The 27,676-nt window shown below is 34.7% G+C and overlaps 1 protein-coding gene and 1 pseudogene across 4 annotated transcripts in view; one reads left to right on the top strand and one right to left on the bottom strand.

Annotated features, from left to right (window-relative positions):
- The window catches only part of LOC147381708 (uncharacterized), a 37,970-nt gene extending 17,265 nt beyond the window's left edge, over positions 1 to 20,705 (top strand). The window contains exons 4-6 of one of the 4 annotated variants that reach the window (XR_015174412.1): positions 5,555 to 5,690; positions 14,478 to 14,735; positions 20,210 to 20,705. Coding sequence is in view for 3 of the 4 variants with exons in the window: in XM_086430056.1 (XP_086286182.1) it covers positions 5,555 to 5,690; positions 20,210 to 20,334 (261 nt within the window). In the remaining variant the exon portion in view is untranslated. Of the gene's footprint in view, positions 1 to 5,554; positions 5,691 to 5,776; positions 5,832 to 14,477; positions 14,736 to 20,209 lie in introns of all 4 variants that reach the window. The other 3 variants (XM_086430058.1, XM_086430056.1, XM_086430060.1) reach the window with 3 other exon arrangements.
- A 4,416-nt stretch (positions 20,706 to 25,121) lies between these two features.
- LOC147381709 (uncharacterized) lies at positions 25,122 to 26,303 on the bottom strand (annotated as a pseudogene).
- Positions 26,304 to 27,676: the final 1,373 nt, after the last annotated feature.

The following is a 27,676-nucleotide window of genomic DNA, read 5'->3' on the forward strand; positions in this document are numbered from 1 at the left end:
GGGAAGAATCCGATTGGCTGTAAATGGGTGTTCACAGTGAAATATAAGTTTGATGGAACCAGAGAACATTACAAGGCGAGGCTGGTTGCTAAAGGTTTCACACAGACATATGATGTAGATTGCATAAAGACATTTGCGCTTGTTGCAAAACTCAACACTATTAGAGTATTGCTGTCGCTTGCTACAAACTTAGACTGGGAGCTCCATCTACTAGATATTAAGAATGCCTTTCTTAATGGCGATTTGGATGAAGAGGTTTACATGAGTGTCCCACCAGGGTTTGAAGAAGGAAGAAGTGGAGAAGTCTGTTGATTGAAGAAATCCCTATATGGCTTTAAACAATCTCCTAGGGCCTGGTTTGAAAAGTTCATGCGAGTTGTTAGAAGATGCAGATACAACCAAGGACAAGCTGACCACACCTTGTTCTTTAAGCACAATAGTGATGGGAAGATAACTATTCTTATTGTTTATGTAGACGACATTATAGTAACTGGAGATGATAATGAAGAAGTAGGAAGACTTAAGAAGATGTTGGCTAATGAGTTTGAGGTGAAGGATTTGGGATGGCTCAAATATTTTATCGGAATGGAGGTTGCCTGAACCAAAAAAGGGATTTCTATATCTCAAAGGAAATATGTCCTAAACCTTTTAAAAGAAATCGATATGCTGGGGTGCAAACCAGCAGAAACTCCTATTGATGCCAATAAAAAACTCGGTCTTGATAGTGGAGGAAGATCAGTTGATAGAGGACAATACCAGCGTTTGGTAGGGAAGTTGATTTACCTGTGACACACACGACTGGATATTGCCTTCGTAATTAGTTTAGTGAGTTAGTTCATGCATTCACCAAATGAAGATCACTTGCAAGCTGTGTACCGTATCCTAACGTACCTTAAGAGAACACCTGGGAAAGGTCTATTCTTTGGAAAGAGTCTAGAGAGATCCATTGAAGCCTATATGGATGCTGATTGGGATGGCTCGATTGATGATAGGAGCTCTATTTCCGGATATTGTACCATGGTATGGGGAAACTTGGTTACATGGCGAAGCAAGAAGCAGTAAGTGGTTGCTTGTAGTAGTGTTGAAGCAAAGTTTAGAGCACTGGCCCAGGGGACATGTGAATTAATATGGTTGAGAAGGTTACTGAATGAACTAAGAATTCCTAGTAATGATCCTATGAAGCTGTTTTGTGATAACCGGTCAATGATTAGCATTGCTCATAATCTTATTCACCACGACAAGACCAAACATGTCGAAGTTGACCGACACTTTATCAAAGAAAAAATTGATGTCAAAAGTGTGTGTGTGATCTGTATTCCAATAGACTAGCAAGTTGCATATATTCTAACAAAGGGGCTACATAGACAAACGTTTGAAGATTTTGTCGACAAGCTAGGCATGATTGATATTTTTGCACCAGCTTGAGGGGGAGTGTTGGACATTTCGATGTTTTAGGAATAATAACTGTTATTTGAATTCAAAGCTGTTTGTTTCTGTATATTTTGGAATCTTATCTCTTCAAAGTTTGAATTATTTTAAATCCTAGTTTGATAAGATTTGGTCCCTATTTTTTAGGATAAGTTTGTTTTTCTGTTTGCTGATTTGTTTGCTGATTTGTCTATAAATAATATTGTAAATCGTTCACTTTGAAATAACAATCAAAAGACTTTTTCTTCTTTATATTGCGTTCATAGATGTCCTACATCAGGCCCCTCTTTTTTGAAAGAAATTGTCCTCGAATTGGGACAAATAAAGAAACCCCATCATCGGGATTATAAGGACAAATGTGTATCCCTTCTGGTAAGTCCACAACGTAAACATTATCAATGATTTTTGTGAGGATGCGGAGTGGACCTATTTCTTCTTGAACTTAGTCTTGTTGTAGGTGCTCGTTGGAAAACAATCCTTGTTAAAGTAGAAAATTACCAAATCTTCTTCCTATGATTTGAAATGCTTATAATTATACTCGAAGAAACGTTTCACAGTAAACAACCAATTAAGGAAATCCTCGATGTGAAGAAGGCCGAATTGTGGGATGTCAGTCTTAAACTGATATTCTATTTGATTGATTTGCATGGGTGAAGGAATATATTATGGATCCAATTTATCAAGATAATTAGCGTAAGGGGATGGCTGGGTTTGGGAAAGATACTGAGGGTTATATGGACGGTTGGGTTAGGAGATGTTGTGGGGGCTGATATGTGGCTGCTGGAGTGTGAGGGTTTTGATTTTGAGGGTCTAGGAACTATGCGGTATGGCTAGAAGGTTGAGGTAGGGGAGTTGATTATTGGAAGGGTTATGATGGGAAGGTGTTGTAGGCTTGGTATGGGCAGCAAGGGGGTGTTGGTTGGGGGTTATCTCATGGCTGAAAACTGGTGGAGAACTCTCTGACTGCCTAGATTGATCTTCTCCTTCCTTCTTCTTACCATTAAGCTTGTCAAAAGTATTGGAGATCATCGCTTTCATGGCTGTGAGAAGCTCTTCTGTCAAATCTGCCTGGAATTCCTTCAAACATTGATCAAGTTGATCATTGGTCACATAACTACTTCCCTCAACCATCGTAGGCTCTCAATCGAGGCTCTGATACTATTTGGTGTAGCGGAAGCATAAGATGGACTCAAGCTGAACTAATAGGTTCAAAAGGGTGAACGATGGATTCAAAACTCTAGAAAATTAGAAGTTATATTTGTTCTAAGCAAAGAATTGTATTTGATAATGATTAATTTTCTGATTTGGAACTCCTTATATAGGTAACTCCATCATAATAACTTAGAATCCTTTTAAAATACTAAAAATTAACATTCCTAACCTATCTATAACATAATAGCGACTTTCTGATCCTATTGTAACTCAATTTGGATAATTCTAAACACTTCTAATTACAGTCTAAATAATAAAAATAAATTTAAAATAAATTAGAAACTAACAAGGAATTGTACTCCTAACATAATGATGAACAAGAAATCCTATTAGAACTAGAAATATAAATCCTACTAAAGAACTAAATGGATAGAAGTGCAACTTTGCAATGATAGAGTGTAGGAAAAGTGATCCTTTCCAATACCCAAAGGTAAAATAATCCCTTGTTCCTATGTATTAAGCAAAAGTTTCTGCCTCCCAACCTTGTGGTGGCTATGGTTGACGATTTGGTTATTGACAATAGAACTAACTTTGTCATTATGATGCCCAGTTTTGTTGATTAAAATATTTGTGGACTACTTGCCTAATTTCAAGTTTTGACAGCTTCTTCATATGGTCTACTTACCTGTATGAACATTGTCCAAGGACGTGTTGTATCTTTGCTTGAAACTTGTTGCTAGTGTCATGGGTCTGTGTGACTCTGAGTGTAGGTGCATTAATATTCATAATCTTCTTGAGTTCACTTACTTATAAAAAGGAAAATAAAGATATCAGATGCATTGTGGAAATATTGGAAACATATTTGAACATGTACAGATTTAAAGAACATTGGAAACACTATTGAAACATTAGGAAACATGCGTTAATATTTTTAAACAAGACATGCATGGACCAATCAAAAGAAAAAGATATGCATGAAAGTGTAGTACAAACCCACTATACTACCAGTCAACTATTTGGAGATTACATAAAAACATGTTTATAAAAAGTTGGAGGTTGAGATGTCCTGTTTAGAGGAGGAAAAAAAAAGAAAGAGATCTAATCTAAAGGCAGGGTTTCAGAAGGTAGTGCAATTGGTGATGATTAGTTTGAAACAAAAATGGTTTAACTTGAGGAGGAGCAACTATTTTATGTGGGCAAGGGGATAGAGTGGGATTTCTCCCAAAAGATTGAGTTCCATGTCACACTCTCATCTCTACACTATGGGAAAAGAAAAAACAGCCCGTGTAAGATTTTATGGTTTGCACAGGTTAGGATATCTCATGTGATCTTTACTTTATAACAAACTTGAACCATTGAGAAATCGACCTATGCGCCAATTATTTGTTTCATATCAAAGAGTCTCATATCTTGTCTTGGATGATGGTAAATGGCTATTGGCTTTGGCAATCATCAATTTGCAGTTGTGTTTTGCCTTTGATTCTGTTTCTAGATACAATTTCCCACCTCTAAGGGAATTATTGCTGTTTTGCTTTGTGTATGGCTAATGGAGAATCTGTAAACATCTTTTGCTCCACTGCAATCTGACTAGAATGGTTTGGGTTTTCATTTTTAAGGAATTTGGGATCTTACCAGGTTGGTCTTAGAGTCTTACGAAGTTGGCATTCAAATGCTTTATATATTAGAATTGGCTGATCTCGAATTTTGTTAGTTTTTGCAGTCATGTGGGGTCTATAGAATGAGAGGAATGTGACTGTTTTCCAAGGCAAAGGGGTGGATATCCATGTGATTATCCTTAATGTCAACTTTTTTTTTTCCACGTCCAACCTAATGGGGATTGTAGGGGTTTTATATGAGGTTCTTGTTTTTAGATGGGATCCCATTGTCAACGACTAGCCTTTTATGCTGATTTGCTTTGCTTCTTCTTCGTATGTGTTGACCTCCTTGGTTTGCTTGTATTTTGTATTTTTGTTACTGAACTTATACTTGCAAAAAAGGTTAAAGCACAATGTAGATGATGAAAAGTATCTAAGCAGGTGACTTTGAATCCTACACATATCAATAATCATGTAATGTATGTATGCATGTAAATTTAAATTCACATGAAAAATAATCTAGATTTATATATTCAATATTATTTCCTATTATTCTAATTTTTAATCAAACTATTTCATTAAACATCTAGTATAACATATCTGGCTTACAGCTTCTACATACTCCCACACGTGTGAAATTATAGTTTTGTTCTTCCTCTTCTTTCTTTGAAAATCACTCGCTTTTCCTTCTTTATTTGCTTGTAGTGTGGCCCTTTTCCCTCCTGTATAATCACATGTTTTTTCCCGATAAAAAACAATAGATCTTTCTTATTTTGGAAATGTGACTTTCAGATTAAACTTTTTATTAGCATTTTTGTCCATACTTCCAATATGAAACACAACAGTGTAGATATGTAGTAAGTTTTAACTTTTAGTTATCTTTCACATTGTAATTCCATTTGCACAAGTATTGGCATGTGACAATATTTGGACTCCTAGATTTTAAATGTGGGGCCGTATGGATATTGGAGCCAAAGTACTGCAAAATAAAGTACTGTCTGAAATACTGTTTTAAAGAGCTGAAGAAGTATTGTGGTTTAGGATATGCATTTGGGAACCAGTTATGAGAAGTGTTGTCAGAAATACTCTTAAGATAGTTTTGTGTTTGGGAACTATCCCGACTTATGAGAAAATGACCAGATTGCTCTGATAAGTACCAATTGGTGCAATTGTACTAACGTCTAGATTCATGATCACATCTAGTGCAATTGTACTAATGTCTTTACTTTTTTTTTTTTTTGTGTTTTTTGGTTGGAACAAATCACCACTGCATGCTGAATGTTAAATTGCGTGTTTGACTTCTAATTATTTTCAATAAACCGCAATTGGTTTCATTCAAATGCTCAATGGACTGATCAGTTATTTCTTCAACATTGTAGATACCATCACCAAATGTTGCCGAAGGACATCAAATGAAAAATGCTTCTATTATGGCAGATTTAGCAGGTTCAAAGGTTATAACAGAAGATGAACTTGACTCAACTACTCTTGGAATTGCAATTGAAGAGATCTTAGGTATGTGAAATTTAAAGTAGCATTTCTCAAGAAACTTGGCTAGCTTTTTACTCAGATTAGTTTGCTTCACTTAACTAACATTGCAGAAGGTTTTGCAAAGAAACTCCTGTGGAATTTAAAACAATACCTTTCATTTTTAAGGTATGTGAAATTTAAAGTAGCATTTCTCAAAAAACTTGGCTAGCTTTTTGCTCAGGTTAGTTTGCTTCACTTAACTAACATTGCAGAAGGTTTTGCAAAGAAACTCATGTAGAATTTAAAACAACAACTTTTATTTTTACCCAATTTCGACGTCTCCATTTGATTCTTTCCAAATTCATAGTCAAACACCACTCCAGATTATTTTCTTCTCTTCGTTTTCATTGAGTTTTTATTTTTGGGTTCTGTCATGTCATGGTTCAAATATGGTTCCATTTCAGCATTTTATGTTCAAAACATATCAGTATTTTGAGATACCGCAATGAAACAATCATTCTTTGTTCAAAGTGCAGCTAAGCTTAGGTATGATGGAATAGCATCAATATGCATCATTTTGTTTTGCAGTACGTAACTACATTTTGTTTTTCAATACATCTCACTACAACTTGATAAAAGCTGAGTGAGAAGGGCTACTAATAGAAGGAATACAACGGGAATTTCTATTAGCTAGGATTTTATTATGACCTTGTAGAGAAAGTTGCACAACGAAATGGGTCTGAATAGGTCCAATCTAGTGGCATTAGGAACTTTGGGAACTAATCAAATTAAAGTTGCATTTACCTCTATAAGGAACTTCCCATGGGAAAAGAAATTCATGATTGCATTTTCGATATCTTCCTCAATAATTTCCTAGAAGGCAATGAAGAACTCCACTCCGAAGCTGTCCAGACTTGTGGTTTTTGAGGGAGGCAAAGATGACTGTTTTGATTTCCTCTTTGGAGACAGGCTGACCGAGCATATGAATTTGGGTTGATGAGAGTCTTCCCATGGTGTCTTCATCTCTTAACTCATTACCATGAGAATCCAATAGTTCTCTTATTCCAATCCTTGCTATGTTTGAGGCCATTGTGGAATAAACAAATTGAGTATTCCTATCCCCTTCTTTGAGGCATTGAATACGGGATTTTTGCTTGGAAAATTTCTATTCTAATTCCAATTCTTTATTAAAATCCAATAAGGCTTTCCTCTCCATAACAGCCAGTTAAGAGTCAAGAGGGAGGGTTTGAATGTCCATGGGATTCGATTGAGACATCTCTTTCCTTTAATTGATTCTACCAAAGGAAGATTTGGAATAGCCCTAGCTTGCTCTACAATGCCATGAAAACCTGGACAATCCAACCACATGGTGAAGAATTTGAATGACTTAGGACCATCCAGGGTGATACCAGAGTCTTGGATCATCAAAGGGGAATGATCTGAAATTCTCGGAGGCATATTATGAAGGATAGCATTGTTGACAAACCATTTACCTCAAAAGAACGATCTGATGGGGAAGGCGCAACTATGAATATTAGAGGGTCACAGGTTGAACTGGGGCATGATATGTGAGCATGTGACACCCGGGAGTGGAGGGTGATAATACAACACTCAACACTCCCCCTCACCCATAAGGGTGAAAAATTTCATCAAGGAGACTCGAACCCGTTACCTATACGTTCATGGGCCAAGTTGGGGCACGATACATGAGCACATGACACCTGGGAGCAGAGGCGGATAACACAAGAAGCATGGGGGGTATTAGATAACCAGCCTGTGTTGATTAAGGCTCTATCGAGTCTTCTCATGATTCTTCAGTCATCCTCAGATCTGTTGCTCCAAGGCTAGAAGGGATCTGTCATCTTCATGTCAAGCAAACCGCAGCTCTTGATGCATACATTGACAGCTTCCATGGATCTTCTAGATGTAGGTTGTCTACCTACTTTTTCTTTGAGGAATTTAACAGTGTTGAAGTCGCCCATGATTAGCAATGGGTAATTCGAGCTTAGGTAATTGAGGTCTCGCCAAAGATGTCTTCTGACCACCCCATTTACTGCATAAACCATTGTGAAAAGAAATTTTACTCCATCAAGAAGTTGTTGGTCATTGCAATGGATTAACTGGTCTGAGCAGAAAACCTTATCAACCTTGTATTTGATGGGATTCCAGCCAACCATATTCATTCTTGTTGAGTTTAGTCCCACATCAGACATGCATTGCCTTGTCTTTCTCCTTATAAGCTCTTGGGCCTCACCACTCATAGCTAATTGGTTTTGAGTTGGACCCTCAAAATTATCATGGTATCAGAGCAGGCCTTTATTTCCCCTACGTCACCCAGTCCATATCTCCATGTGCTTTGGCCTGGTCCGGCCCACATGTGTGGGGGTGTATTGAGTTTAGTCTCACATCGGTCACTCATTGCCTTGTCTCTTTCCTTATAAGCTGTTGGGCCTCTCCACTCACTGCCAATTGGGTTTGAGATGGACCCCCAAACTTATCAATTCTGACTCATGAGGTTCGTAATTGTCTATGGAAGGCCAATGCTTTTTTACTCTTCTGAATTTTCTCACATTTTGAAGTTCCACTTTAGTCTCTAAAAGAACAAGGATATTAATTTTATGCTGAGCAATAAGGTCTCTTACTGCAATTCTTTTGTTTGCATGATTGAATCCCCTAATATTTCCTGAAGAAAATACCATCAGGATTATTGAGATGAGGTTCGTCCTTCTCTTGGACTGTTTTAGCATGTGTTGAGTGAGTTTGAGGTCCCTCGTAGTTACCATTTTTTTTTTCTTGGACTTGTTTCCCTTACTTTTGTTTGAATTGACTTCTTTCAATTTCCTAGATCCTATTTTAGAAGATTAGGCAAGGCTGAAGGATTCAGATGTTGAGTCATCTTCAATATCATTGAGGATTTGAAATTTTCCTTGTGTACCTTATCTCAAACTGTAGGATCTTCTTCCAAATTAAAATCCAACGCCAAGAATGTATTGGAGATTGTCATTGGCTTCATTCTAACATCAATTTGCAAATTTTTAAAAAGATCCTCTCCTTATACTGCGATTTACTTTCCTTTATCTGTTTCATTCTCTAATGAGCTAATGAGTTTGTTCCTTTTTTGGTGACTGGAGTCCATTCTCTAATCTCCTTTCCATTCACGTCCAACATTGCCAAAATTGGAGAAGCTTGGATTGGAATATTTGCAGTTGCTACCAAAGAGGATTACTTTCCATGATTGATGCCTGCGCATTGAGACTTTCCATAGCTGGATCACCACCCTCCACCGGCGAGACACTGATGGCACCATGGCCAAGAGTCTCTTAGATTTGTTCTACTAGAGCCTTGTCTGTTGTAATCTTTTATTTCCATACCTTTTTTAAGGTTTGCTTTGGCTGAGAGACTTTTGGACATTGAATGTCCCTATGATCGAATGATTTACATTCCTTGCACGCTGTTGGTCTTCACTCATACTGTATCTGTTGAAGATGGATCAAACCATCATCTTGAATTAGATCAATGACTTCTCGAAATTGACAATTAATGTCTATCTCAATGCACAACCTTGCATAGGCCAGTCTTGATTTCTTTTGCATCAGGATCGTCCAAGTGTAGAAGGGAGCCTATAGTGTTTCCTATCATACCTAGGCATTCTGTGGATTAGAAGTGGAGAGGAAGGGCTTGGAAGCCTTACCCAAACAGCAAGATGAGGGGTCTTCCACCAATGAACCAAACTGTAGAGTTCAGAACCATGGTGCCATCTTTTTTGACATTAAACTTGAAGAGGAAGAAACCATTGTTGAGAGATAAAACTTCCAAACTACTTTGATTTTCCAGAGCTGATCTATAGCTGCTTTAATAGCTGGAAAATAGGGCCCCTTCCCTAGGACATACCCCACTAATGTGTTGTCCCACTTGGACGCTTCTTCTTTGATCTGAGGCTCAGGTTTTTGAATGGATGTTTTCCCTCTAAGTGTAGGGAACTCTGTCAGGACACTAGGAGATTCACCATTGCCCTTCTTGAAGTTATTTTTCCAGGAGAGACTAGCCCCGCCCCCCTCCCCAAGAAGATTCAGCCATGAAGAAAAAGATTAGAGGAGAGGGAAAAGAAACTCAAAGAAGAGGTACGAGGAGATCTACAGACGAAAACTCATGGTGATTCTCTTAGCTTCCTCTTGAGAAATAAGAAGATGCAAAGCACCTATGGTTTTCCTTTGATAGATTTCCCAGAAAAAATGGAGGTTCTCCACTTTAGGGTCAGGCGAACTTATTGTCTCTTCATAATATTCCTAAAAGAAGTCACATGTTATTGGATCTCATAGGTTGCTAACGTCTTGATCATTGATGATGGTGTGGAATTTCTTGATGACTTAGTTAAAGGATCTTCATCAATGAGTGGTTCTGGGATCTTGTAGATTGTGTTTAATGGAGTGACTATTAGAGATATATTGATGGTTGGATCACTTATTCGAGCTCTTTTGATACGTTGCTGTTTGATGGAGTGACTATTGAAGATGCATTGATGTTTGGATCACTGATTCAAGCTCTTTTGATGCTTTGGCCTGTACTTTGAACTAGTTAAGTAGTCTGAAACCTCACTTTCTTATCTGATTGGTAATCTTAGGGGGTTGAGGAAATCTGACTGCATCATTAAGGTAACTAAAATAATCTATATCCCTCTTTCACAAGATTAAGGCCATGTGATGCAGGAACATCTCCAGCCAATTTCAATTCATTTAGGTGTATGGAGACATGACACACCATTGTTGTATGCATCAACAACCATGTAATGAAAGTTATTGGGGATCAAGAGGATTTCTAGATGACAATCTTGTTGTAGTTTGGTAGTTTCCAAAAAATAAGTGTAGGGTGGTAAACGGAAACCTTTTTGTACTGTTATGGTATTTTTGCAACACCTTCCTGGTAAGCAAAGGTAATTAGTAGTACCCCAATATATATTTACAAACTTAAAGATACTTTCATATAAGGCTGCAACCTGGGCGGGTTGGAGGGTCAACCCAAGTTGTAGAACCCTCAACCCGACCATCGTATTAGAGATCATTAACCCAAGCTCAACTCGAGATTGAGCTTCAAAAATCGGGTTGAGCTCGGGTTAGCCCACATTAGGTAATTTTGGGTGGGTTGAGCTCATTGAGCAAGCCTTATTTTATTTTGATCAACGCATAAATTTTATTTTACATCTTAAAAAATAAATACAAAATAAAAAAACAAAATCACTAGTAAATAAATTTGCACACAACCTCCAAATCCATTAATTTTTATATTATAATTGTTTTCCTTAATTTTACAAATATATTTAAGAAGAGAATACTAATATTTAAAAAAAATAAAAATAAAAATATTTATACTTAAATATATAGCATCGGGTTTGGGTTGAGTTGGGTTACTTGGAGCTTCAACCCAAGCTCAACTTGAATTGAATTCTAGTTGAGATTTCCTAGCCCAGGCTCAACTCATTTTCCATATAATCCAACCCAGGCTCGCCCATCAATCGGTTAGCCCGCCCAAGTTGCAGCCCTACTTTCATACCCCTCATCCTCGAAATGTAGCAGATTTGATTCAAGTAGGATATTCCACAAGTTTGAAAATTGAAGGTACTAGCAATTAGGCAATGAATATTGCAAAAATTACTCAATGTTAAGTAGAGATATTGAACACTATGTAAATAGGAGATATGAAGGCTTTTGGGAGGTCTTGGAATTATTCTTTGTGTTCAAGAGTGAGTTGGTGAAAGAGATTTTTTGGATCATTGTGTTGGGTTGTGTTTTAACCCCACACTGGTTAATCATCAAAAAAAAGTTTTCTTTGGGCATTTTCCTCACTCTTGTGTCCTTTGCAAATGAGTTCTTTTTCACTGATTTTATAAGCATCGCAAGGGTTACAATAGTGATTTTCTTTTGTAGTAAACATCACAAGGGTTTCCTTCGTTCTCATTTTTAAGTAGTGCAAAGATTCGCATCCAGCATTGCTTTTTTCACTGTTCAGGGGATTCCATTTGTCCGGGTACGTGGCTATAGATGATGTAGGACATCTAAAATTCTAGTTAGAGATTCTTAAGTAGTTTCCTAATTCTAGTTGGATTCGTTTCTATTTTCTAGTTCTAGTAGGATTTCTATTTCATAGTTACTTTAGGAGTACTATTCTTTGTTTGTTTCTAATTTGTTTTCAAGTTTCTATTTTTGTCTAAATAGAAAAGAAGTGCAAGAAACATGCGTCATTTAGTCCCATGTCAAAGAGTTATTATGCTGAAACTTGGCACATGAGAGGTGAGAAGGAAGTCCCACCTCAACACTGATGCATTCATTTCTTGCTTATAAAAGATTGGATCACTGAGAGATCAAGGTTTCATTAGATCAACTGCAATTGAATTTAAAATCACACACATTTAGAAAATTTCAGCTACACTAGGGAAAGGGTTCTTACACATCTATATTCATCTATCTATCTATCTATCTATCAGTCTGTAAGACCTTACAATGAATCTGCAGAGCCAGTTATGAGTATAACTCAAGAAAGAAAAGATAGACATGTGATTTGGGACGTTTCCCAAAAGGCCTATATTTTGATGTTTTGATACCCTTCTTTTACAACAACAAAACCCATTAGTTTTCCCAACCCCACATACCTGTACTAATTGCTCTTTTTTCTTTTCTCATTTTCTTTCTTTCAAGTTTCATGAAATTAACTACTTTTTCTAAAACACCCAAAAATCTAACCAATTTTACTTTCCCCGTACTTTTGGACCTAGTTTCAATGATACTTTTCTCCATATGCATGCATTGGAGGTTGCCCCTTGTGAACTTCCTTGATTTTGGTTTATCGAACCTGAACTAATAAAGGAAAAAAATCGTCCTATCTGCTCCTTGGCTGCCATGTGTGATGCCACATGTGCATTAAGGTAGGTTAATAATTAAGGTCCTTGGGCTGTAGACTTGATGGTTTCCTGGATCAGGATCAAATTGCTTCAAATTGGGTGATGGGCCTTTTTCGAGTGGCTTGATTAATTGACTTTGGTAGTCCGATCATTCATCCGAGTGGGTGGTTGATCTTTAGCTGCATCAAATGCATCTCTCCTTGTTTACTACTGGTTATGTCAAATGCAATTCTTTAAAGAAGTCTTGCTGTGTAAAATTACTATTTATAAATCATTTTGCACATAATTGAAAGTTTCTATAAAGTCAAGTAGATTCCCCCATAGAGTGTTATTTCTGAATATGGGGAGTTGCATTTTCAAATCTCAACGATATATAGTAAAAACAAACTTTTTGTGATATTTATTGTTTTGGCCATTTTTCCAAAAAGTTCCATATATACTATAAACTCGTGATATTACCATTATATTGGCCTGTTTTGTAATTTAAGGATACCTTTATAACTGTCCTTTAAGTTGCCTTAGTTAATGATATTGAAAAGCTACTTTGTTGCAACCAAACATATATGCCCATGAGTCTCCCCCTTCTTCACTGTTTTGAATTGTACTTTTGGTAATCTTGATTTTGTTCAGATTTCTCAAATTGTAAATTACTTTCATTATGTAAATTGGTTAGTGATATAGGAAGCTCTTGCTGAGATATTTACATGATATCATAAAAATAAATTTATTTGAATACAATTTTTTTTTTTTTAATTTTCTATAATTCCCTTGGAAAAATGATGTTGTATACAAAAGTACTATAGTTATTATGCCTTCCCATTTATCTTTTTAATAAATTTTATATTCCATTTTATTAAAATACTTATTATTCAAAAAACCTCCACTAATCAAAAATAAAAATAAAATAAGCTAAGCATTGTAATTATCCCTAGTGTTTAACAATCAAGTCCTTTATATCTATCCATACATGAAAATACATTTTGTTAAGTAATCCCAATCGTAAGGATGCTAAGATAGTGCGGACAGCCAAAATTTCCCAAGTTGAACATGTAGCATCCAGTCATTATTAGATGTTCTTTTTTTTTCCCTCTCAATCTCCTAGCAAACATTCAATCATAACTGAAATCTAAGATGCATTAGTTTAATATGTTTATGCTTTTGGGATATCATAGTTTCGACATTATTAAATGCAAAGAAATAATTTTTGGATGGTGAATCTTTATTAGTTCTTTTTTCCCTTTAAATTTTTGTTATTTTAGAAACACCTCCTTGTAAAATTGGTGATATTAGGTTTTCCCACTTTCAAAATGCAAGAGATCAAAATTTCTCTATTAAATCATCAAGAAAAAGCAATCTCGATTTGCAGTCAAGGGCAAACCCAATCTTGCATTTTGTAAGGGGGTAAACCTTGTTAGAAATTTTCTATCTAATTTTGATTTATTGACCTAAAAGTAATTTATTTGTATATAATATTTTTTTTGAAGTTTCTAAAAGTTTGAAATTAAAAAAAAAGATTTGTTTAGAAGTAGTTGTACCATTAAATTACTTTTGTTCTTTTATAAATTTCAAATGTTTTGGAGGGATTTCGTATTTCTTTGAAAAAATTAGTATTGTGGGTAAACCTTGTTAGAAATTTTCTATCTAATTTTGATTTATTTACCTAAAAGTAATTTATTTGCATATGATTTTTTTTTATAGTTTCTAAAAGTTTGAAATTAAAAAAAGAAGGTTTGTTTAAAAGTAGTTGTACCATTAAACTACTTTTGTATTTTTATAAATTTCAAATGTTTTGGAGGGATTCCAAATTTCTTTGAAAAATTAACTTCACACCTACATTTTTTAGTCCCACAATTGATAGGAGTAAGACTCACCTCAAACTTATAAAGGACTCCTCACTTATTATATTTGTTATTTGAGTAAAAAGAATTTGTTGTATGTAGTGGCGGTTTGTCGTAGCGTTCACGCACCCGCGCGACATGCAAAAGGGCGATTGGGCGCTTCAGAGGCGCACTTTGCACTTCACACTTATTCATTGTTGTGAGAAGCATTGGGGAGCTCTTTCCTATTTGCTAAGTGTACCATCAAGGTTTGATATTGACCGTTGGATAGATGATCAAGATGATTGGTGGTTCAGAGTACTTGATCGTGGTCAAGATTGTGGGCCAACATGATTTGACCACGCAATGACTTGCCAATAGGTATTACCATAAGTCAAATAGAGTTGATCGCAGGTCAACAAAGTTTTCGTAACTGTTGGTGTTTATTCCAAAAGAGTGTGATTATCTAACAAGAACCCTTAATAGTCATGATGCCTATTTAAAGAGACACTATCACTCTTTAAATTTAGATTTTAAAACCTTTTTATGGACATTGAAAATCATAGATTTCTTGCAATTTTAAAATCTCTCTCCTCGTCTTGGGCATAATATCTTAGTGTTCGGATCTCTTTTTATTAGTGCAAAAACAATGGGAGATAACAAAGTGACTGGTTTCGTTGTATCTTGGGAATGTGTTTATTCTTTCTCAAAACATTGAATGTTGGATACATTCTTGACAAAGTTTTGCCTGAATTATCTCCACAAAATCTAGAAGAAACAATGTTATAGCCAAAAAACGTAAGAAGAGGAAAAGTGACGAATTTATATGCGAAGGTCACATTCTGAATGCACTAAACGATGTCATGTACAACATGTACATTAATATCCCTTTGGCTAAGGAAATCTGGTACGTTTTAGATGAAAAAGTATTGGGTGGAAGATCTAATAATCAAACTTTCTTAATTGAAAATTTTATGGAATTTAGGATGAAGAACGATTAGCCTATTCTTCCTCAAGTTTATGAATTACAACTTGTCATTAGTCAAGTTAAATCTGCCGGTATTAATCGTCAAGAGGAATTTCAAGCAGATTCAATTATTGCTAAATTACCTTCATCTTGGAATGATTATAGAAGATGTAACATCGACCAGGTTTTGAACCATTATCTTTGGCTCAACTTCAACATCATCTTAGAATTGAACAAGAAACATGACTTCGAGATTCAAAGGTTGATAAAGAAATTGATCCTAAAGCATAAATGGTTGGGGATGTTAATTCTGGAGGACCCAAATCAATTAAGGGTTGAAACCATATAAAAAGAAAAACCAATTCAAGAAGAAATCTGATTCCAAAAACAGCCAGCACAAGACCAAAAAGAAGGGTACTTGTTACAGCTATGGAAAACCTGGGCATTTCGCAAGAGATTGTCGCCTTTGAAAGCAACAACATCCATCTCAAGTAAATGCAACCGAGGAAAAGATCATAGCCATGATCACTGAAGTAAATTCAGTGATGAAAGATGAATGCTGGCAGTTGGACACCGGTGCTACTATTCATGTTTCCAACAATAGAAATGTATTTACTTCTTATGAAGCAATGAACGAAGGGGCAATCCAACTTGGCACTTCAGTCATAGCAAAGGTTGTTGGAATAGGAACTATAGATCTAAAATTTACTTTCGGAAAGGTGATCACTTTGATTAAAGTTCACCATGTACCTGATATGAGAAAAAATCTTGTTTTGGGTGACATTTTGAATAAAAGTGGAATTAGAATGGTTTATGAATCTGACAAGTTAGTATTGTTGAAAAATGGGTTGTTATTGGGAAAAGGGCTATTCTTGTAATGGGATGATTAAGTTAAATGTATTCCGATGAAATGAATAAGAATTCTAGTTCTTCTGCTTACCTGATTGACTCATTTAATTTGGCATGGTAGATTAGGACATTTAAATTTTGATTTTATTAAAAGCATGATTAATTTAGGACTTATCCCAAAATGTGATTTTTGAATAGATTAGAAAAATGTAAAACTTGTGTTCAAGCCAAAATAGTTGGAAAACCATTTCCTAGTGTTGTTAGAAACACATAAATTCTTGGACTAATTCACATTGATGTATATGACTTAAAAAGTTCTGTTACTACTCGAGGAGGAAAAAAATATTTCATAACTTTTATTGATAATTTTTGTAGATGTACATGCCTATTTGTTAAGAACTAAGGATGAGACTTTTGAAAAATTTAAGACTTTTAAAGCAGAAGTTGAAAATCAATTAAACAAATCTATTAAGATTATAAGGAGTGATAGAGGTGGAGAATACCTTTCAGGTCCTTTTAATGAATCTTGTGAAAATCATGGTATTGTGCACTAGACTTCAACCCCTTGTACTCCTTAACAAAATGGTTTAGCATAAAAGAAAAATAGAACTCTAGAAGAAAGGTTAAATGCTATATTTATAAATTCTGGTTTACCTTATAATTTATGGGGGGAAGCTTTGCTTACTTCGTGTTATATTTTGAATAGAGTTCCATTTAAGAAAAGTAACAAAACTCCTCTTGAACTTTGGTTTAACAAAAAATTGAATTTAGGATATTTTAAAATGTGGGGGTGTCTTGCTTATGTTAGAGTTCCTGATATTAAAAGACCTAAGTTGGGACCTAAAGCAACTAAATGTGTTTTTATTGGTTATGCAAAACTTAGTTAAGCATATAGATTTCTAGATTTAAATTCTAATGTAATTGTAGAATCTAGAGATGCTGAATTTTTTGAGAATATTCTTTATATAGATTATAAAATTATTGGTAATGATATGAGTAATACTTTTAAAAATAAAGAATCTGAAACTGAATTTATTGATGAACCGAAAGAATTAGTTGATGATTCAATAGAATCTATTGAACCTAGGAGAAGTAAAAGATAAAAGAATTCTTTTGGTCCTGATTTTTATGTGTAAAATTTAATTGAAGGTACTAGAGAAGAAATAAAGAGAGAATATTATCCTGTTTCTAATGTTGAAGGTGATCCCACCTCTTTAATGATGCCTTGTCATCATTGATGCATCCTTTTGGACAGAAGCAATTGATGATGAAATGGAATCCATTTTATCAAATAATACTTGGACTTTAGTACTTACCCCCTAGTTCAAAAACCATAGGTTATAAATGGATTTTTAGAGAGAAGTTAAGAGCCGATGGCTCTATTGATAAGTTTAAGGCCAAATTAGTGGCTAAAGGCTTTAGACAAAAGGAAGGAATTGATTATTTTGATACGTATGCTCCAATAGCTAAAAGAACTACTATTAGACTCTTGTTAGCTTTATCATCTGTTCATAAACTTAACCGAGGAAATTTACATGGATCTGTTTGAAGGCTTTATAATGAAAGGACAAGAGCATAAGGTTTGCAACTTAGTCAAATCTTTGTATGGGTTAAAACAAGCCTCAAAATTATGGCATGATAAATTTGATAAAGTAATGTTGTCTAATATTTATAAAATTAATGAATTAGATAAGTGTGTATGTAGTAAATTTAATGATTGTTCTGGTGTGATTATTTGTTTGTATGTTGACGACATGCTTATTTTTGGTACTGATATAGAATGCATAATTAAAAAAAAAAAAAATTGTTTTTCTCATCTAATTTCTAAATGAAGGATATGGGAATAGCAGATGTAATTCTAGGAATTAAGTTAATAAGAACTGATAATGGTATATCATTAACTCAATCTCATTATATTGAAATATAATCATTTTGATTGCAAATCTGTTTCTACCCCGTATGATCCTAACAATAAGTTAGTTAAGATCACCGGAAGGTGTATTTCCCAATTAAATTATGCTAAGATAATTGGTAGTATCATGTATGCTATGTATTGCACTTGTCCAAACATGCATATGCTGTAAGGAAACTAATTAGATATACTAGTAACCTTGGTCAGGAACATTGGGATGCAATATTTCGAGTTTTGAAATATCTAAGAAGGATTGTTAATTATGCCTTGAAATCTAATGATTTTCCTGCTGTAATAAAAGGGTACAACGATGCTAGTTGGACTGTAGATAGTGAAGAATAAAAGGTTACGACTGGTTGGATTTTAACTATGGCAAGTGGTGCGATTTCGTGGGGATCGAAAAAGCAAGCCTGCATTACTCACTCTACTATGGTGGCCAAGTTCATTGCACTTGCTGCAGTATGTAAAGTGGCACAATGACTTAGAAACTTAATGACAGACTTGCCTTTAGTTAATAAGCCAATTCCTGCACTTGCCATTTATTGTGATGGTGAAGCTACTTTGAAGAGAGCTAACAATAAGACGTACAATGGTAAGAATCGACATATTAGTCTTCGACATAATTTGGTCAGAAGTTTACTCAAAGATGGAGTAGTTTCATTAATCTTTGTAAGGTCTAAAGAGAACTTGGCTGATCCTCTTACTAAGGGACTTGCAAGAGATTATATTTATAAAACAACGAAGAGAATGGGTTTAAGCTCTATAAACTGAAATCATCAACAATACCAACCTAGTTTTGTGACCCATCACTAAAGTTCAATGGGAAAAACAAGTTGTGTGTGAATGATTGTTTAAACACTAGTAACAATTAGAATATCTTTGTTTTAATTAATTCATTCTTGGTTGTTTGACAGATTAGTGTTGACCCTATAAGATAGTAGGATGATAATATTTTTTTCTCTTTATAAATCTATGACTTATTTGGTTGAAGTTTTACTATAGGAAAAACTTCTGATAGATTTACCTACTTGAAAAATTTAGTATTGTGGAGACTTAACTTTATGCCTACATTTTTTAGTCCCACATGGGATAGGAGTAAGACTCACCTCAAACTTATAAAGGACTCTTCACTTATTATATTTGTTATTTTAGTAGAAAGACTTTATTTTATATAGCGGCGACTCGCTGCCGCATTCCTACACGAGCAAGTGCAATGAGAGAAACAACGATTAGGCGTTTAGGGTGCATTGGGTGCTTTAGAGGCGCACTTCGCACGTGCCCATCGTCACGAGAAGCATTGGGGGGCTCTTTCCTATTTGCTAAGTGTACCATCAAGGTTCGATATTGATTATTGTATAGATGATCAAGATGATTGGTGGTTCAGAGTGGTTGATCATGGTCAAGACTATGGGTCAACATGGTTTGACCACGCAATGACTCATCAATAGGTATGATCATGAGTCAAATAGAGTTAACCACGGGGTCAACTCTACAATTGTTGGTGTCTATTTTAGAAGGGTGATTATCTAACAGGAACCCTTAACAGTCATGGTGCCTATTCAAAGAGCACTATCACTTTTTAAATTCAAATTTTAAAACCCTTTTATTTACATTGAACAATCACAGATTTCTTGCAATTTTAAAATCTCTCTCTCTCTCTCCTTGTCTTAGGCATAATATCTTAGTATTCGGATCTCTTTCTATTAGTTCAAAAACAATGGGAGATAATATAGAGACTAGGCTTTGTTGTATCCTGGGAATGTGTTTGTTAGAACCCTTTTTTTGCATTTTCGATTTAATTCTGGAAGGGGGCAAATATCGTTTAAAGAAAGTGTACTTAGAACGTGCTTGGAAGAACAATCAATCTTCTCTTATTGTTTTCATATAATTTTTTCAACAAACCTACCTAATATCACGAATTTTATGGGGGGTGTTTCTAAAATACCCTGAACTTTTATTGAAAACTTTTTTAAATGCCAAAACCTACTTGTCAGTTGTCACATTGCTCATGTTATATCTTAAATTCCATCTTTTAAAAAAGGACCCTGTAGAGAAACACTACTGGTTTCAATGTCAACCCTTAACATAGGGATCCAGGCATCCCTCATACTGTTGATTGTTTTGCAGGGGATGCAAGTCTGATGGCAGAGATGTGTGAAAAGGCCATGAATGCTGCTCGACCTGATGCGTCTGCTGAGATCGCACAACACATTATTTCTCTTGTCAAGTTGTCAACAGCCAAGGGGAAGTGAATAATATTTTTGAAGATGAATAAGGTATAATATGCACGTTTCTCTTGAAGAGCCAACCTGTCTATACATTTGATTGTGATTTTGCACTTTCCTTCATTTTTCAATCATTTGCAATCATAATTTTTTTCCTGAAATTAGATGTTCTAGTTGATATGATCATATGCATATAATCAATTAATTCTTATGATCATATGCATATAATCAATCAGATGTTGTAGTTGAGTATACACAATGTATGAGTGGTACAAATGGGGCAAATACGTGTGAATCCTAACATTAGAGAGCTACTATTGCCACACCAATTCCTTTATAAATCACCAAATAAAAAAAAATTGCACAGTTGGTGTGGTGTGGCAATAGCAACTCTCTAACATTATGTCAAAAATCACCCTATCCTTTTTGTTAATTTTTATATCTTTTATGATCTTCTCGTCACACTTCAACGTGTGACTTTAATTAAAACATGCTAAGTCCGAATTTTTTAAAACTTATGATATGATTCTTAATGAAAATAATTCATAATATAAGATTGGAAGGTCCTTTACACAAAAATGTTTAATAATTGAATTTTGAAAGTTGGCAGAAAATAATTTCATTAGTTCACCAAAATAACGCGGAATGCGTGTCATATACCATTAAAATAGAATCACAATTTTGCCTGTTTTTTAAAAAAAAATTAAAACAAATGGCATTGGAAGAAATTATTTTAGTAATTTAAAGATTTATTGGGATAATGAATGCAGTCCTCTTGAGGATAGAACTGACATATTTGAAAGATGAGGTTTTTGCGGCCAACACACTTTATTTTTAAAAATGACCAAAAGGGAGGGAAATGTGACTTACAAATCTAAAACTTTCATGTTTTAGATAAATCTTGATTCGCATTCTAAGTGGCTGAAAATCAGTTGTCAAATCGTGTCTAACATAAATTTATGCAAAACTAATTTTTTTCAATTATGGTAAAAACTCGTAACTTTTAAATCATACATTCGATTTTGCAAACCATATCAATTTAGCTTCGTATTTTCAACCACTGTCCAACACACAATGGGTTTCAGGCCCTTTACAAAAATTCATGGGTCAAAATTTTAAACTAATTACAATCTGTTCATGAATCTCATGAAAAGTCAATGTTCAATTAAACTTCAATTTGCAAATTAGGGTTAGAAGATTCGGCATGAGTTGATTTTTGGTGAGGATGATCTTTTCATCATAGACATCATCTTCACTAAAAATTAGCCCATTCCAAAACTTCTAACCCATGTAGGACAAAACACGTTTGGTAAAGCATAGGGTAAAGTGTAGGGTGTTGAACATTTCCCATATATATATATATATATGGGGAGCGGTTCAGCAACCCCATTATGTTGCCACATGTATTTTGTAAATTACTTTTGATGGGGTTACAAGTTTTGGAATAGGCTGATTTTTTGTGAGGATGATCTCTACGGTGAAGAGATCATCCTCACCAAAAATCAGCTCATTTTGAAACTTCTAACTCAAGTTGAAGAATTGTGGACCATCCAATTTTTGTAAATCACTTTTGATGGAGTTAGAAGTTTTGGAATAGGCTGATTTTTGGTGAGGATGATCTTCTCATCATAGAGATCATCCTCACAAAAAATCAGCTCATTCCAAAGCTTGTAACCCATGTTTTGAAAAATGTGTGGCACCATAATGGGACTGCTAAACCGCTCTCATATATATATATATTTAGGGAGCAGTTCGACAGCCCTAAAGTTTGCCAAGTTTTGTGCCAAACATTTTTTGTAAATCACTTTTGATAGGGTTAGAAGTCTTGGAATAGGCTGATTTTTGGTGAGGATGATCTCCTCATCTTAGAGATCATCCTCATAAAAAATCAGCTCATTCCAAAGCTTGTAACCCATGTTTTGAAAAATGTGGGGCACCATAATGGGGCTGCTAAACTGCTCTCATATATATATATATATATATATAGGGTCAGGTTCAAGGGACATATGAGAAAACATATATAAAAACAATGTAACATTAATAAATTTTCAAAATATGGGTTAGAAATTTTGGATTGAGCTGTTTTTTTGTGAGGATGATCTCTATGATGGGAAGATCATCCGAAAAAAAAAATTAGTCCAATTTGAAACTTCTAACCCCATTAAAAGTGATTTAGAATGTTGATTGTCGATGTTTTGCTAATTTTTGTCAATAATTTGTAAATCACTTTTAATGGATTTAGAAGTTTCTGATTGAGCTGATTTTTTGTGATGATTATCTTCTCATCATAGTGACCATCCTTGCAAAAAATCAGTTCAATCCAAAACCTCTAACCCATATTTTGAAAAACCATTGTTTTTTCATATGTTTTTACATATGGCCCTTGAACTGACCCCATATATATATGGGGTAGCGTTCAATGGCTAACTTTTTGGCAAAACATTTTTCAAAACATGAGTTAGAAGTTTTGGAATGGGCTGATTTTTGGTGAGGATGATCTCTACCGGTGAGGAGATCATCATCACCAAAAATCAGCCCATTCCAAAACTTCTAACTCCATCACAAAAAGTTTACAAAAAATGGACGGTCCACGATTTTTCAGCTTGTAAACATGGGTTAGAAGTTTTGGAATTGGGCTGATTTTTGGTGAGGATGATCTCCTCACCGAAGAGATCATCCTCACCAAAAATCAGCCCATTCCAAAACTTCTAACTCATGTTTTGAAAAATGTTTTGCCAAAAAGTTTGCCATTGAACGCTACCATATATATCTATATATATATATATATATATATATGGGTCACGTTCCTAAGACTCATATTGAGACTCACATTGCGACACAAAACCGTTTTGTCTTATGGGCAAAAATGTTTGGAATGAGCTGATTTTTTGTGAGGATGATCTCTGTGATGAGGGGATCATCCTGGAAAAAATCATCCCATTCCAAAACTTCTAACCCCATCAAAATTGATTTACAAAAATTGGACGGTCTATAATTTTTCAACAAAAATTGGACGGTCTAGAGTTTCATAATGAGCTGATTTTTTGGCCATGATGATCTCCTCACCATAGAGATCATCCTCATAAAAAATCAGCCCATTCCAAATATTTTTGTGCCCATATAAGACAAAACGGTGTGTCGAATGTGAGTCCCAATATGAGTCTTAGGAACGCTGTTCTATATATATATATATATATAGGGAAATGTTCGGCACAAACATTTTGGCAAACATTTTTAAGCCGTCGGATATGAGGAGATCGAACGGATGGGAGTCAATCTCCTCGATTTAACGTATAACTTGTACGTTTTCAATTAATTACAACGCCATCATTCTACTTTCGATTATTTAGTGTTACCTCCCTCTCTCATTAAAAAAAAAAAAAAACAGAGAGTGAGACTCTCATTCTCTCTCTCGAATGATCTCTCTCTCTCTCTCTCAAATCCTCTCGGTCTCGACAGAACTTGATAGATTACAATAGAACCCTCTCTCTCATTCTCAATCGTCCGTCCGATTTCACTCTCTTTCACACTCTCTCACGATCTCATTCTTGATCGAACTGAAACCCTCTCTCTCAAAATAAGAGGGTATTATGATGCTGGGGACAATGTGAAGTTTGGATTTCCAATGGCTTTCACAACCACTATGCTTTCATGGAGTGTGATTGAGTTTGGTGGGTTGATGAAGGGCGAGTTACAGAACGCAAGGGTGGCCATTCATTGGGCTACTGATTATCTCCTCAAAGCTACTGCCCATCCAAGCACCATTTTTGTTCAAGTGAAAGGGTTTGAGAGAGAGAGAGGGTTCTATCGAATTTCGTCAAGAGAGAGAATGAGAAAGTTCTCACTCTGTTTTTTTTTTTTAAGAGAGAGGGAGGAGGCACTAATTAATGGAAAGTAGAAGGATGGTGTTGTAATTAACTTAAAAATTTTAAATTATACGTTAGAAAACGTGTTTAAGTGAATCTCGTTCGTCCGATCTCTATATATCCGACGGCTCCAAAATGTTTGTCAAATTGTTTGTTACGTTGTAGGGCGCCGAACGGGACCTATATATATATATATATAGGATAGCGTTATTACGACCCCTATTACGACTCACATTGCGACACACCGTTTGTCTTATATGGGCAAAAATGTTTGGAATGGACTGATTTTTTGTGAGGATGATCTCTGTGATGAGGGGACCATCCTGGCAAAAAAATCATCCAATTCCAAAACTTCTAACCCCATCAAAATTGATTTACAAAAATTGGACAGTCTAAAATTTTTCAACTGTAAACATGGGGCTAGAAATTTCATAATGAGCTGATTTTTGGCAAAGGATGATCTCCTCACCATAGAGATCATCCTCACAAAAAATCAGCTCATTCTAAACATTTTTGCCCATATAAGACAAAACAGTGTGAAGCAATGTGAGTCGTAATGTGAGTCTACGGAACCCGACCCATATATATAGGATGGCGTTATTATGACCCCTATTACGACTCACATTGCGACACACTGTTTGTCTTATATGGGCAAAAATGTTTAGAATGGGTTGATTTTTTGTGAGGATGATCTCTGTGATGAGGGGATCATCCTGGCAAAAAATCATCCCATTCCAAAACTTCTAACCCCATCAAAATTGATTTACAAAAATTTCAACTTGTAAACATGGGACTAGAAATTTCATAATGAGCTGATTTTTGGCAAGGATGATCTCCTCACCTTAGAGGTCATCCTCACAAAAAATCAGCCCATTCCAAACATTTTTGTCCATATAAGACAAAACGGTGTGTCGCAATGTGAGTTGTAATGTGACCCGTAGACTTACATTACGACTCACATTGATGAGCAAAACAATGAACATAAAAAGCAGATTGATTTTTTTTCATGATAAGACTTTTGAGACCATTAAATTCTCCTCTCAAATTACTAGTCCCGTCGTAGCCTTGTCCACGTAATCTTGACATACTTAATCCATGTCTTGAGAATAATACTTCAATTGCTGCTTTCAACGATAAAGTCGTTGTATCACTAACATGGACAATGCCGAGAAACCGCTCAATAACACATCCTTTTTTATCCACATAACGAATCAGAACTGCCATTTGTTCTTTGATTGATACGTCGCGAGATTCGTCAACCAAAATAGAAAATAAATCATTTCCAAGATCATTGACTATTATATTAGTAGTTTCACTTGCAATACAACGCACGATATCCTTTTGTGTATCATGAGATACAATCTTCAGATTCTTTGGAGCATTCTTTAACACAACATTTTTGACAATTTCATTATGATTTGAAAGAAATTGTGGGAGTTCAATAAAGTTTCCATGATTTCTTGAAGATTTGGATTCATCGTGATCTCGAAAGGCTAATCCTTGACGTAAAAGAAATCAGATACAATCGATTGTTGCAGTCAAACGACTCCGATACTCATTTCTAGCCTGATCAAATTGTCGAGAAAAAACAACTTCAATATGTCGAATTTCATTTATTAAATCTTGACATTTCCTCCAAGCTGTGTTATAAGCACTATTTGGGCCTCCAACATGTATTTGAAATATTTCCTTATTTTTCCAATTTGTGAATCCCATAGTAATGAAAGAATCGCCACCGACTTGTTTATCAAAATCAACTCTCATCAGATAGTAACACAAGCAAAATGCAGCATCTTTCGTAATACTATACTCTAACCAATTTTTAAAATTATCAAACTAAGTTGAATTAAAACGACGTGATACCTTCCCAAACTTTCTTTGTGGGAAATTATGTTCACGAGGTTGACATGGGCCTTTTTATAAGTACGCTCTTTGAATTTCGTCTCGATCATTAGAATTATAATCCAAAATTATGGTTCATAACCCAGGATCCAAAGGAAGATCTTCCAGGTTGATTTCAACACGACTATACTTTGAACATCGCCGCATGTCATCATCACTAGGATTATTCCTTTCTCGAGTAATGGATGGTGGTTCTAAATTAGACTTTCTTATAAGAAATTTATCCATATCTAATTCACAAATTTAATTTATTTAATTAGATATCAAGATTTTTAACATATTTTTATATATTAAATATACTTATTATTCTATCCTAGAAAGTTATGTAATCTAACATTGAAAAATAATTTTACATATAAAAGAAATGTAACAAGAACTAATCTAATCTCAATTGTGCAATCAACAATTTCAATGAACAATAAAAATTAAAGTTAATAACATCATAATTTTATAAATATAATCAATAATCAACAAATGAGACTCTACTCCTATATATTCGTGAAAGGAATAACATTTCATTAAAAAATTAACAATGGGGTTCTGCCCCCTGTATTCATAAAAAAAATAACAATATATCTTCAATAAATTAACAATAGGGCTCCACCCCCCTGTATATACAATATTTCATTAATAAAGTAAATAATAGGGCTCCACCCACTTGTATATTCATAAAAGAAATATAAATTTTTCATTACTAAATTAACAATTGGGCTCCGCTCTTTATACATTTATAAAAAGAAATAACGACATAAATTTAAAGTGAATACCTTTGAAGTTAATTTCGATGCTTGAATAAAAAAATTGGAAGAGTATTAATCATTGACTGATCAAGACTTAGATTGAGTGATAAATTAAAAGATTCCTGCAAAATTATACTTGGATGAGTAAAAAAATATAACAAGTAATAAATAAATAAATTAAGAAAAATTGTTAAAATATACACACCAACTTTTACTGGTAACATATCAATTAATTGAATTATTTACTAGTTTCTTGAAAGGGCTTATAGACGTCATCCGGGGTCAAGTGTAATGAAAGGTTGAGGTTGTTTGGTGACAATGTTCAACAAGTGCTTTTGAGGCCTATAAAAACTTTTAGAGACTGTATGATTTTCAATGAAATCAACTTCTAAATGTATTGAAACTGAAGATGAACCAAGATACGTAACCCTAGAAACAATCTGGGATACTTTTATATTCATCCCAAAATTCCATAATTTTTGTTCCATCAAACTTCTCACAAAAGCGAAGAGGCCAAAAATAGATCACACATTCTTCACTATTAGTATCAAAAACAGAAATTCTAAATCTCTTGAAAAAGAGCAATTCGATGTATATACATTAAAAATGAACACAATACAACTATACAAACAACCCTCAAACAAACTGTGGAAGTTCAAAAGATAAGCAAGTAAGCAACAAAACATGTGTACCACAATAAATTGGTACTATTAAGCACAGACTTTACCACCTCACTGAGGAACCAACTTAGATATTTTAAACATTTAAACTAGCATTTTGGCTCTCAAAAGTGTCCATATTTAGATACATACTTCTTTAATATATACATATGGTATTAAATTTCAACATATTTGTTATGAA

The sequence above is a fragment of the Akebia trifoliata genome, unplaced genomic scaffold, assembly GCF_017979445.1.
Source record: "Akebia trifoliata isolate Shusen 1 unplaced genomic scaffold, ASM1797944v1 Contig00290, whole genome shotgun sequence".
Classification (NCBI taxonomy): domain Eukaryota; kingdom Viridiplantae; phylum Streptophyta; class Magnoliopsida; order Ranunculales; family Lardizabalaceae; genus Akebia; species Akebia trifoliata.